Raw genomic sequence first — 14,308 nt, forward strand, 5'->3', positions numbered from 1 at the left:
AGGGACGAAGGACGGGGCCATGTACCGTCAAATCTTGGGTGAGAACCTCCTTCCCTCAGCCAGGGCATTGAAAATGGGTCGTGGATGGGTATTCAGCATGACAATGACCCAAAACACACGGCCAAGGCAACAAAGGAGTGGCTCAAGAAGAAGCACAATAAGGTCCTTGGGGTGGCCTAGCCAGTCTCCAGACCTTAATCCCATAGAAAATCTGTGGAGGGAGCTGAAGGTTCGAGTTGCCAAACGTCAGCCTCGAAACCTTAATGACTTGGAGAAGATCTGCAAAGAGGACTGGGACAAAATCCCTCCTGAGATGAGTGCAAACCTGGTGGCCAACTACAAGAAACGTCTGACCTCTGTGATTGCCAACAAGGGTTTTGCCACCAAGTACTAAGTCATGTTTTGCTGAGGGGTCAAATACTTATTTCCCTCATTAAAATGCAAATCATTTTATATCATTTTTGACATGCGTTTTTCTGGATTTTTTTGTTGTTATTCTGTCACTCACTGTTCAAATAAACCTACTATTAAAATTATAGACTGATAATTTCTTTGTAAGTGGGCAAACGTACAAAATCAGCAGGGGATCAAATACTTTTTCCCCCCACTGTATATATATTTTTTTACTTTCAATAACAGAAAACATTCCAAAATGTGTCATTCAAGAGTGTTTACTCATTAGAACATTTATAAATTATAATCTCCAGTATCATCAAAGTATATTTCTTAAAATGAGGAAATAAACTTTGTGATGATACAGAAAATGATACCATAATGTCTACCCTATACATGATCATGTCATTCTGCAGACAGGGTATAGGGCAGGATGGTCCACCATGCAAACAGGTTGTTCTGGTCCTGCATCTTCTGCTGACCTATTGAAAACAGTACAACAATGATATAGCAAATTAAGACGCGAGGTACACGTATGCTTTTCGTTTTGATTAAACAAAACAAAGTAGCAAACACACCTGTGGAAGTTTGTTGCTCCAGCTCCCGACTGACAGGTTGAATACCATGTACCTTCGTGTTGTCACGCCCTGATCTGTTTCACCTGAGCTTGTGATTGTCTCCACCCACTCCAGGTGTCGCTTATTTTCCCCGGTGTATTTATCCCTGTGTTTCCTGTCTCTCTTTTGCCAGTTCGTCTTGTCAAGTCAACCAGCGTGTATCTCCCGTGCGCTTGCTTTTTCTATTCTCTCTTTTGCTAGTCCTCCTGGTTTTGACTCTTGCCTGCCATGACTCTGAGCCCGCCTGCTTGCCCATACTGCCCTGCCCATACTGCCTGCCCATACTGCCTGCCCATACTGCCTGCCCTGACCTTGAGCTTGCCTGCCACTCAGTACCTCCTGGACTCTGACCTTGTTATGATCTTTTTGCCTGCCCCTTGTATACTAATAAATAGAGACTCGAACCATCTGGGTCTCGCCCTGTGCCCTTATACAGTGGGGCAAAAAAGTATTTAGTCAGCCACCAATTGTGCAAGTTCTCCCACTGAAAAAGATGAGAGAGGCCTGTAATTTTCATCATAGGTACACGTCAACTATGACAGACAAAATTAGAAAAATAATCCAGAAAATCACATTGTAGGATTTTTAATGAATTTATTTGCAAATTATGGTGGAAAATAAGTATTTGGTCACCTACAAACAAGCAAGATTTCTGGCTCTCACAGACCTGTAACTTCTTCTTTAAGAGGCTCCTCTGTCCTCCACTCGTTACCTGTATTAATGGCACCTGTTTGAACTTGTTATCAGTATAAAAGACACCTGTCCACAACCTCAAACAGTCACACTCCAAACTCCACTATGGCCAAGACCAAAGAGCTGTCAAAGGACACCAGAAACAAAATTGTAGACCTGCACCAGGCTGGGAAGACTGAATCTGCAATAGGTAAGCAGCTTGGTTTGAAGAAATCAACTGTGGGAGCAATTATTAATTTGCAAATAAATTCATTAAAAATCCTACAATGTGATTTTCTGGATTTTTTTTCTAATTTTGTCTGTCATAGTTGACGTGTACCTATGATGAAAATTACAGGCCTCTCTCATCTTTTTAAGTGGGAGAACTTGCACAATTGGTGGCTGACTAAATACTTTTTTGCCCCACTGTATGTGTTTTTTTTTTAAGGGATAAAGGGGTGGGCTGTAGATGATTATCTGCCAATCAGGGCTGTATATAAATATATTCAAATTTGTATCCCCACGTCCAGAAAATTGGACTGAGCATTTCAGTGGCCCAAGGAGGCTCAGGGAAATAAATAACAAATATGATTTAATTATGTGAAGAAAATGTAAAAGACTGCATGGGGGCTTTTAAAAAGGCTTCTAAAGTTTGTAGTTTCCACTTTAAAATGTCAGACTTGATTTGCCCTAATGAAAAATGTATCAACCCCTATTAAAAGGGCAGGTTGCACAATATATATTCCACAAATCTAACAAGTAGATTGATGATATACCATTTACATTTAAGTCATTTAGCAGACGCTCTTATCCAGAGCGACTTACAAATTGGTAGATTCCACCATCTAAACACTCTTATGCAAAAGAGTATATAGAATTACTGGCCTGCATGTTTGAAAATATGAGAAGATCGGAAGAAGCTGGACCACTTTCTGAGGGTACGGTGGGCAGACGGGGTCAGGGGAACCCTTAGTGCTTCAGTCATATACAGGGGTTCACTTTACCCCAAACAATTACGATGGCTACCAACAGTGGAAGAGTGGATACACCATGTAAAAAAAAAAAACAGTTCTGTGCCCTGTCAATGTAGGCTCCAAGTCCCCTGACACCACCCTGTTATTATAGCATGACGGTGGGTGGCTTCGGTGGTGATGGAGGTGAATCGGGTAAGTAGGTACTAAAGTGCCCAAAAAGTTTTGACATGTTATGCTGCTAGTAGATGATAAAACACTAAGATAGCCTGCTTATCTAAGTGCACCGGGCCTTGCAAAACAAACTGGCCCACTCACACAGATCTAGCATGGTGTAGCATGGGGGGTGGGGGGGTGGAATAAGCTAGACAGCTAGCTAGCAAGCAAGCTACAACAACTCCAATACTGCACATTTTGCAGAAATGAATGGTAAAACACCAATAGGATTAATGTCATTGTTTATTTCAAGGTATGTCTTTATTTTTGATGAACTGCCTGATCTTTACTGGTCGATATAACTTGCAGTATATCATGGTAGCCATTATACCTGGATGTATTGCTGCTGCTACTGCTGCTAGCAACATTAGTTGCGTTAGCACTCAGGTTACCATTATACCTGGATGTATTGCTGCTGCTACTGCTGCTAGCAACATTAGTAGCGTTAGCACTCAGGTTACCATTATACCTGGATGTATTGCTGCTGCTACTGCTGCTAGCAACATTAGTAGCGTTAGCACTCAGGTTACCATTATACCTGGATTTACTGCTACTGTAGCTAGCAACATTAGTAACGTTAGCACTCAGGTTACCATTATACCTGGATGTATTGCTACTGCTGCTAGTAACATTAGTAACATTAGCACTCAGGTTACCATTATACCTGGATGTATTGCTGCTGCTACTGCTGCTAGCAACATCAGTAGCGTTAGCACTCAGGTTACCATTATACCTGGATTTACTGCTACTGCTGCTAGCAACATTAGTAGCGTTAGCACTCAGGTTACCATTATACCTGGATTTATTTTTTTTTCTACTGCATCATTGATTGTATGTTGTTTTACTCCATGTGTAACTCTGTGTTTTTGTATGTTGTCGAACTGCTTTGCTTTATCTTGGCCAGGTCGCAATTGTAAATGAGAACTTGTTCTCAACTTGCCTACCTGGTTAAATAAAGGTGAAATAAATAAAATAAAATAAAATTTACTGCTACTGCTGCTAGCAACATTAGTAACGTTAGCAGTCAGGTTACCATTATACCTTGATTTACTGTTACTGCTGCTAGTAACATTAGTAACGTTAGTACTCAGGTTAGCATGTGGCTAGCTACAGTATAGCTACCATCGGCCAATAACAGAGTTTTAGCCAGTTTGGTTATAGATGTTCAATGTCTACTATGACAGTATGAGAAATACTGATGTGTTGAACTGCTAATAAGTGATGTGTTTCAAGGCTACTAGCTAGGGGTTAGCCAGCAGGGGTTAGCCAGCAGGGGTCAGCCAGCAGGGGTCAGCCAGCAGGGGTCAGCCAGCAGGGGTCAGCCAGCAGGGGTCAGCCAGCAGGGGTTAGCCAGCAGGGGTCACTATGTACCTGTTACTATGTTCCAGTGGGTATGATGTTAGTAGGGTACAGCGGGTATGCTGTTAGTAGGCTACAGCGGGTATGCTGTTAGTAGGCTACAGCGGGTATGCTGTTAGTAGGCTACAGCGGGTATGCTGTTAGTAGGCTACAGCGGGTATGCTGTTAGTAGGCTACAGCGGGTATGCTGTTAGTAGGGTACAGCGGGTATGCTGTTAGTAGGGTACAGCGGGTATGCTGTTAGTAGGGTACAGCGGGTATGCTGTTAGTAGGGTACAGCGGGTATGCTGTTAGTAGGGTACAGCGGGTATGCTGTTAGTAGGGTACAGCGGGTATGCTGTTAGTAGGCTACAGCGGGTATGCTGTTAGTAGGCTACAGCGGGTATGCTGTTAGTAGGCTACAGCGGGTATGCTGTTAGTAGGCTACAGCGGGTATGCTGTTAGTAGGGTACAGCGGGTATGCTGTTAGTAGGCTACAGCGGGTATGCTGTTAGTAGGCTACAGCGGGTATGCTGTTAGTAGGCTACAGCGGGTATGCTGTTAGTAGGCTACAGCGGGTATGATGTTAGTAGGCTACAGCGGGTATGATGTTAGTAGGCTACAGCGGGTATGCTGTTAGTAGGGTACAGCGGGTATGCTGTTAGTAGGCTACAGCGGGTATGCTGTTAGTAGGCTACAGCGGGTATGCTGTTAGTAGGCTACAGCGGGTATGCTGTTAGTAGGCTACAGCGGGTATGCTGTTAGTAGGCTACAGCGGGTATGCTGTTACTAGGGTACAGTGTTACTAGATCACATACACACATCCTGACAAAAGTTTGAATTCGGGAAAAGTTCTAAGAAGATTTTCCAGCGCATACCCATATGTTGAAATACGTGGACTGCTATCCGCTGTGAAAATCTCTGTTCTCTGCCATTAGAGATACATCATGTGGACACCATTAGATATACATGATATAGACACCATTAGAGATACATCATGTGGGCACCATTAGAGATACATCATGCAGGCACCATTAGAGATACATGATATAGACACCATTAGAGATACATGATATAGACACCATTAGAGATACATCATGTGGACACCATTAGAGATACATGATATGGACACCATTAGAGATACATCATGTGGACACCATTAGAGATACATCATGTAGGCACCATTAGAGATGCATCATGTGGACACCATTAGAGATGCATCATGTGGACACCATTAGAGATGCATCATGTGGACACCATTAGAGATGCATCATGTGGACACCATTAGAGATGCATCATGTGGACACCATTAGAGATACATCATGTGGACACCATTAGAGATACATCATGTGGACACCATTAGAGATACATCATGTAGGCACCATTAGAGATGCATCATGTAGGCACCATTAGAGATGCATCATGTGGACACCATTAGAGATACATCATGTGGACACCATTAGAGATACATCATGTGGACACCATTAGAGATACATCATGTGGACACCATTAGAGATACATCATGTGGACACCATTAGAGATGCATCATGTAGGCACCATTAGAGAGATACATCATGTGGACACCATTAGAGATGCATCATGTGGACACCATTAGAGATGCATCATGTAGGCACCATTAGAGAGATACATCATGTGGACACCATTAGAGATACATCATGTGGACACCATTAGAGATACATCATGTGGACACCATTAGAGATACATCATGTGGACACCATTAGAGATACATCATGTGGACACCATTAGAGATACATCATGTGGACACCATTAGAGATACATCATGTGGACACCATTAGAGATACATCATGTGGACACCATTAGAGATACATCATGTGGACACCATTAGAGATGCATCATGTGGACACCATTAGAGATGCATCATGTAGGCACCATTAGAGATGCATCATGTAGGCACCATTAGAGAGATACATCATGTGGGCACCATTAGAGAGATACATCATGTGGGCACCATTAGAGAGATACATCATGTGGGCACCATTAGAGATGCATCATGTGGACACCATTAGAGATGCATCATGTGGACACCATTAGAGATGCATCATGTAGGCACCATTAGAGAGATGCATCATGTAGGCACCATTAGAGATACATCATGTGGACACCATTAGAGATGCATCATGTGGGCACCATTAGAGATACATCATGTGGACACCATTAGAGATACATCATGTAGGCACCAGGCCTCTCCTCCTCACCTGATATGACCTCTAGCAGCAGCATGAGTTTCAGTCCGTCCCTGAAGTCCTCCTCGATGTTCTCGATCTGCGTTCCTGCTTTCCTCAGGTGGGAGTTACACCAGGCCGTGAACGTCTGGGGAGGAGAGGAGACATGAGTTAGTTACCACGGTGTCAGGCACAGTGCATAGAACAGAGTAGAGTAGGGTAGAGTAGAGTAGAGTAGGGTAGAGTAGAGTAGAGTAGAACAGAGTAGAGTAGAACAGAGTAGAGTAGAACAGAGTAGGGTAGAGTAGGGTAGAACAGAGTAGAGTAGAGTAGAGTAGAACAGAGTAGGGTAGAACAGAGTAGGGTAGAACAGAGTAGGGTAGGGTAGAACAGAGTAGGGTAGAACAGAGTAGGGTAGAACAGAGTAGAGTAGAACAGAGTAGAGTAGGGTAGAACAGAGTAGGGTAGAGTAGAGTAGGGTAGAGTAGAGTAGAACAGAGTAGGGTAGAGTAGAGTAGAACAGAGTAGGGTAGAACAGAGTAGAGTAGAGTAGAGTAGAACAGAGTAGAGTAGAACAGAGTAGGGTAGAGTAGAGTAGAGTAGAACAGAGTAGAACAGAGTAGGGTAGAACAGAGTAGGGTAGAACAGAGTAGGGTAGGGTAGAACAGAGTAGGGTAGAGTAGAACAGAGTAGGGTAGAGTAGAACAGAGTAGGGTAGAGTAGAACAGAGTAGGGTAGAGTAGAACAGAGTAGAGTAGAACAGAGTAGAGTAGAACAGAGTAGAGTAGAGTAGAACAGAGTAGAGTAGAACAGAGTAGAGTAGGGTAGAAAAGAGTAGAGTAGAGTAGAAAAGAGTAGGGTAGAGTAGAACAGAGTAGGGTAGAGTAGGGTAGAGTAGAGTAGAACAGAGTAGAGTAGAACAGAGTAGAGTAGAACAGAGTAGAGTAGAACAGAGTAGAGTAGAGTAGAACAGAGTAGAGTAGAACAGAGTAGAGTAGAGTAGAACAGAGTAGAGTAGAGTAGAACAGAGTAGGGTAGAACAGAGTAGGGTAGAGTAGAACAGAGTAGGGTAGAGTAGAACAGAGTAGGGTAGAGTAGAACAGAGTAGAGTAGAACAGAGTAGGGTAGGGTAGAGTAGAACAGAGTAGAGTAGAACAGAGTAGGGTAGAACAGAGTAGGGTAGAGTAGGGTAGAACAGAGTAGGGTAGAGTAGAACAGAGTAGAGTAGAACAGAGTAGAGTAGAACAGAGTAGGGTAGAGTAGAGTAGGGTAGAGTAGAGTAGGGTAGAGTAGAACAGAGTAGAGTAGAACAGAGTAGAGTAGAACAGAGTAGGGTAGAGTAGGGTAGAGTAGGGTAGGGTAGAGTAGAGTAGAGTAGAACAGTGAGCCTGTCTGTGTGTTGTTGTTGAGTTGCAGCAGCAGTTCCAGAGAATTCCCAGGCATTGCTGGCATGTTAGTAAGATAACTACCTGTTGATGGGAAACATCTGGGCAGGGCCCTCCCTCATCCCTCCCTCCAGCACTTCCTCCCTCCTTCCCCCTCTCTTTCTCCCTGCTTCCCTCCTTCCCCCTCTCTCTTTCCATACCTCTCCCACTCTCCCTCCCTCTCTCCCACCTTCTATCCCTCCCTCCTTCCCTCTCTCTCTCTCTCTCTCTCTCCCTCTCTCTCCCACTCTCCTTCATCCTTCTATCCCTCCTTCCCCCTCCCTCCCTCCCTCCCTCCTTTCCTCCCTCCTTTCCTCCCTTTATCTGCCCTTGCATCCCACGTTCCCTCCCTCCTTCCCCTGCCCTCTCTCTGTGCCTCCCTCCTTCCCTATCCCTCTCTCTCGCTCTCTCTCCCTCCCTCCCTGCCTACAACAGCCATCCACTCAACACACGAACGACCAAACGGGAGCTGGCATGAGTACTAGCCCCGCCATAACACTGTGCACCCTGCTGAGAGCCAACCCTTTATGAGAACCTGGGTTAATTACACACAGGGCCCAACGGCTGGCAGGCATACACACACTAGAGCAGAGCAGCAGAGAAACCCCAGCCTTTATGAAAGCAGCAGAGCAGAGAAACCCCAGCCTTTATGAAAGCAGCAGAGCAGAGAAACCCCAGCCTTTATGAAAGCCAGCAGAGCAGAGAAACCCCAGCCTTTATGAAAGCAGCAGAGCAGAGAAACCCCAGCCTTTATGAAAGCCAGCAGAGCAGAGAAACCCCAGCCTTTATGAAAGCCAGCAGAGCAGAGAAACCCCAGCCTTTATGAAAGCCAGCAGAGCAGAGAAACCCCAGCCTTTATGAAAGCCAGCAGAGCAGAGAAACCCCAGCCTTTATGAAAGCCAGCAGAGCAGAGAAACCCCAGCCTTTATGAAAGCAGCAGAGCAGAGAAACCCCAGCCTTTATGAAAGCCAGCAGAGCAGAGAAACCCCAGCCTTTATGAAAGCCAGCAGAGCAGAGAAACCCCAGCCTTTATGAAAGCCAGCAGAGCAGAGAAACCCCAGCCTTTATGAAAGCAGCAGAGCAGAGAAACCCCAGCCTTTATGAAAGCAGCAGAGCAGAGAAACCCCAGCCTTTATGAAAGCAGCAGAGCAGAGAAACCCCAGCCTTTATAAAAGCCAGCAGAGCAGAGAAACCCCAGCCTTTATGAAAGCCAGCAGAGCAGAGAAACCCCAGCCTTTATGAAAGCCAGCAGAGCAGAGAAACCCCAGCCTTTATGAAAGCAGCAGAGCAGAGAAACCCCAGCCTTTATAAAAGCCAGCAGAGCAGAGAAACCCCAGCCTTTATGAAAGCCAGCAGAGCAGAGAAACCCCAGCCTTTATGAAAGCCAGCAGAGCAGAGAAACCCCAGCCTTTATGAAAGCCAGCAGAGCAGAGAAACCCCAGCCTTTATGAAAGCAGCAGAGCAGAGAAACCCCAGCCTTTATGAAAGCCAGCAGAGCAGAGAAACCCCAGCCTTTATGAAAGCAGCAGAGCAGAGAAACCCCAGCCTTTATGAAAGCCAGCAGAGCAGAGAAACACCAGCCTTTATGAAAGCCAGCAGAGCAGAGAAACCCCAGCCTTTATGAAAGCCAGCAGAGCAGAGAAACCCCAGCCTTTATGAAAGCAGCAGAGCAGAGAAACCCCAGCCTTTATGAAAGCAGCAGAGCAGAGAAACCCCAGCCTTTATGAAAGCCAGCAGAGCAGAGAAACCCCAGCCTTTATGAAAGCCAGCAGAGCAGAGAAACCCCAGCCTTTATGAAAGCAGCAGAGCAGAGAAACCCCAGCCTTTATGAAAGCAGCAGAGCAGAGAAACCCCAGCCTTTATGAAAGCCAGCAGAGCAGAGAAACCCCAGCCTTTATGAAAGCCAGCAGAGCAGAGAAACCCCAGCCTTTATGAAAGCAGCAGAGCAGAGAAACCCCAGCCTTTATAGAAAGCCAGCAGAGCAGAGAAACCCCAGCCTTTATGAAAGCAGCAGAGCAGAGAAACCCCAGCCTTTATGAAAGCCAGCAGAGCAGAGAAACCCCAGCCTTTATAAAAGCCAGCAGAGCAGAGAAACCCCAGCCTTTATAAAAGCCAGCAGAGCAGAGAAACCCCAGCCTTTATGAAAGCCAGCAGAGCAGAGAAACCCCAGCCTTTATGAAAGCAGCAGAGCAGACAAACCCCAGCCTTTATAAAAGCCAGCAGAGCAGAGAAACCCCAGCCTTTATGAAAGCCAGCCGAGCAGAGAAACCCCAGTCTTTATGAAAGCCAGCAGAGCAGAGAAACCCCAGCCTTTATGAAAGCAGCAGAGCAGACAAACCCCAGCCTTTATGAAAGCCAGCAGAGCAGAGAAACCCCAGCCTTTATGAAAGCCAGCAGAACCAGCCTGTTACATGTGTTCCATGGAAGAGGAAAAGCCACTTGAAAGCCCTGGTGGCTGGTGAGTTGGCTGGTTGGGAGTGGAACTCACCTCAACGGAAAGGGAGTGGCTAATTATAACATATAGCCTATCCATAAACAGATGTGGTAGGGCCAAGAACAGGTTTCAGATGTGTGTGTGTGTGTGTGTGTGTGTGTGTGTGTGTGTCAACATCACACGGTTGTGCTGGGAGCAGCTAACCAACCAAGCAACCAACCAAACCCAGCTCTTCTGGAGAAAGAGAGGAGCGGTGGCATGGACAGTCACTGAAGATGTCACCAAATGTAAAAGGAGAAGCCACTGGAGAGGCTGTGTCCTATGTTGACGTTCAGAGAGCTATATGCTACTGCTGAGCAGCTTGCTACTACTTCTGAGCAACTGCTACAAAGACTTGTCTGTAGCCTGCTGCCTTCCTCAAGCTTCACCAGCGATCTCTCTCTCTCTCTCTCTCTCTTCCTCTGTCTCTCTTTCCCCCTCTGTCTCTCTCCCCCTCTCGCCCTGCACCTCTGTCTCTCCCCCTCTGTCTCTCTCCCCCCTCTGTCTCTCCCCCCTCTGTCTCTCTCCCCCTCTCGCCCTGCACCTCTGTCTCTCCCCCTCTGTCTCTCTCCATCGCTCTCTCTCCCTCTGTCTCTCCCTCTCCCCCTCTGTCTCGCCCCACCCTCTGTCTCTCTCCCCCCTCTCTCTCCCCCTCTGTCTCTCTCCCCCCTCTCTCTCCCCCTCTGTCTCTCTCCCCCTCTGTCTCTCCCCCTCTCCCCCCTCTGTCTCTCCCCCTCTCCCCCCTCTGTCTCTCTCCCCCCTCTGTCTCTCCCCCTCGGTCTCTCCCTCTCCCCCCTCTGTCTCTCTCCCCCTCTGTCTCTCTCCCCCTCTGTCTCTCCCCCTCTCCCCCCTCTGTCTCTCCCCCTCTCCCCCCTCTGTCTCTCTCCCCCCCTGTCTCTCTCCCCCCCTGTCTCTCTCCCCCCCTCTGTCTCTCTCCCCCCCTCTGTCTCTCTCCCCCCCTCTGTCTCTCCCTCTCCCCCCTCTGTCTCTCCCTCTCCCCCCTCTGTCTCTCCCTCTCCCCCCTCTGTCTCTCCCTCTCCCCCCTCTGTCTCTCCCTCTCCCGCTCTTTCTCTCTCTCCACCTCTGTCTCTCTCCCCCTGCACCTCTGTCTCTCTCCCCCCTCTGTCTCTCCCTCTCTCTCTCCCCCTCTGTCTCTCCCCCTCTCCCCCTCTGTCTCTCCCCCTCTCCCCCCTCTGTCTCTCTCCCCCCCTGTCTCTCTCCCCCCCTCTGTCTCTCTCCCCCCTCTGTCTCTCTCCCCCCCTCTGTCTCTCCCTCCCCCCTCTGTCTCTCCCTCTCCCCCTCCCCCCTCTGTCTCTCCCTCTCTCTCTCCCCCCCCTGTCTCTCCCTCTCTCTCTCTCCCCCCTCTGTCTCTCCCTCTCTCTCTCCCCCCCTCTGTCTCTCTCCCCCCCTCTGTCTCTCCCTCTCCCCCTCCCCCCCTCTGTCTCTCTCCCCCCTCTGTCTCTCCCTCTCTCTCTCCCCCCTCTGTCTCTCCCTCTCCCCCTCCCCCCTCTGTCTCTCCCTCTCCCCCTCCCCCCTCTGTCTCTCCCTCTCCCCCTCCCCCCTCTGTCTCTCCCTCTCTCCCTCTCCCCCTCCCCCCTCTGTCTCTCCCTCTCTCTCTCCCCCCTCTGTCTCTCCCTCTCCCCCTCCCCCCTCTCTCTCCCTCTCCCCCTCCCCCCTCTGTCTCTCCCTCTCCCCCTCCCCCCTCTGTCTCTCCCTCTCTCCCTCTCCCCCTCCCCCCTCTGTCTCTCCCTCTCTCTCTCCCCCCTCTGTCTCTCCCTCTCTCTCTCCACCTCTGTCTCTCTCCCCCTGCACCTCTGTCTCTCTCCCCCCTCTGTCTCTCCCTCTCCCCCTCCCCCCTCTGTCTCTCCCTCTCCCCCCTCTGTCTCCCTCCCCCCTCTGTCTCTCCCTCTCCCCCTCCCCCCTCTGTCTCTCCCTCCCCCCTCTGTCTCTCTCTCCCTCCCCCCTCTGTCTCTCCCTCTCTCCCTCCCCCCTCTGTCTCTCCCTCTCCCCCACTGTAGGTCACTCAGGCCGTTTGGCAGCAGCAACAGACATCAAACCAGCCCTGGCCTGGCAGCCATCCTCACGATCACATGACTGAGTGTTGTGGTCAGCGTTCTCCTGGCCTGACGGTGCAGTCGGTTCAAAGGGCCGTCCAGCTGGGCTGGTTGAGGCCTTATGCTCCACGGGAAGCAGAGAGGACTAAGTAAGTAGTAAAGTGTAGTAAAGTGTAGTAAAGTGTAGCAGAAGGCACAATATACCATACACTCTTAGAAAAAAAGGGTTCTTTGAGGTTCTATATAGACCTTTTTGGTTCTTTAAGGTTCTATATAGACCTTTTTGGTTCTTTGGATGAGATTAAAAGAATCCATTACTAAAAAAAAAAGGTTCTATATGTGAAGGCCAAGAACCTTGAGGGTTCTACCCCAGAGAGTAATGGAGATTTTAGAAAACAACAGCTAACAAAAGCTAACCCAGTCACATCAAACTCTGAAATGACAGATAACTAGCTCCCTTTTCATTTGTTTGAACTGTTTTGCATTGACATTTCTATCCATATTAGCGCTGCTGCTGCTGCATGATTTAACCTGGTCAGAGAAATGGCTAACTGGTTAACGACAACGTTAACTCTACTATATCTGGGGGGGGGGGTCGAATTCATATTTTTCAACATCGCCGAGGTTCGGATATGCAAACGGGAAGGTTCATACAAACCTGTGCTGTTGCAAATGAAATGCCAGCTAGAAACACAAGGAAATAATGTGTTTAATTAAAGCATAGGGGTTCTATATATCAAATGGGTTCTATGTAGTTCTATATATATTTATATATATATATATATAAAAAGGGGTTGTATATATCAAATGGGTTCTATGTAGTTCTATATATATAAAAGGGGTTCTATATATCAAATGGGTTCTATGTAGTTCTATATATCAAATGGGATCTATACAGTTCTATATATGAAATGGGTTCTATGTAGTTCTATTTATATTAAAGGGGTTCTATATATCAAAGTAGTTGTATATAGTTCTATATATCAAAGTAGTTATATATAGTTCTATATATCAAAGGTGTTCTATATAGTTCTATATTTCAAAGGGGTTCTATATATCAAAGTAGTTCTATATAGTTCTATATATCAAAGGGGTTATATATAGTTCTATATATCAAAGGTGTTCTATATAGTTCTATATTTCAAAGGGGTTCTATATATCAAAGTAGTTCTATATAGTTCTATATATCAAAGGGGTTCTATCTATCAAAGGGGTTCTATCAATCAAAGGGGTTCTATACTCTGTCTATAAAAAAAGTGGTCAGATGAAGTAGATGCTAAGCTACAGGACTGTTTTGCACAGACTGGAATATGTTCCGGGATTCTTCCGATGGCATTGAGGAGTACACCACATGAGTCACTGGCTTTATCAATAAGTGCATCGAGGACGTCATCCCCACAGTGACTGTACGTACATACCCCAACCAGAAGCCATGGATTACAGGCAACATTCACACTGACCTAAAGGGTAGAGCTGCCGTTTTCAAGGAGCGGGACTCTAACCCGGAAGCTTATAAGAAATCCCGCTATGCCTTCCGACGAACCATCAAACAGGCAGAGCGTCAATACAGGACTAAGATCGAACCGTACTATACCGGCTCTGACGCTGGTCGGATGTGGCAGGGCTTGCAAACCATTACAGACTACAAAGGGAAGCACAGCCGAGAGCTGCCCAGTGACACGAGCCTACCTAGACGAGCTAAATAACTTCTATGCTCGCTTCGAGGCAAGTAACACTGAAACATACCTGAGAGCACCAGCTGTTCTGGACGACTGTGTGATCACGCTCTCCGTAGCCGATGTGAGTAAGACCTTTAAACATGTCAACATTCACAAGGCCGCAGGGCCAGACGGATTACCAGGACGTGTACCAACTGGCAAGTGTCTTCACTGATATTTTCAACCTTTCCCTATCTGAGTCTGTAATACCAACATGTTTCAAGAAGA

General features: G+C 47.2%; 1 protein-coding gene across 3 annotated transcripts in view; it reads right to left on the bottom strand.

The window, feature by feature from the left end:
* actn1 (actinin, alpha 1) overlaps window positions 1-14,308 on the bottom strand; it is a 161,969-nt gene that overhangs the window by 117,275 nt on the left and 30,386 nt on the right. For all 3 annotated transcript variants that reach the window (XM_014192851.3, XM_014192931.3, XM_014192775.3), the window contains exon 2: window positions 6,445-6,559. In XM_014192851.3, coding sequence (XP_014048326.1) covers window positions 6,445-6,559 — 115 coding nt within the window. The remainder of the gene's footprint in view (window positions 1-6,444; window positions 6,560-14,308) is intronic.

The sequence above is a fragment of the Salmo salar genome, chromosome 01 (genome assembly GCF_965601325.2).
Source record: "Salmo salar chromosome 01, fSalSal1, whole genome shotgun sequence".
NCBI classification, from domain to species: domain Eukaryota; kingdom Metazoa; phylum Chordata; class Actinopteri; order Salmoniformes; family Salmonidae; genus Salmo; species Salmo salar.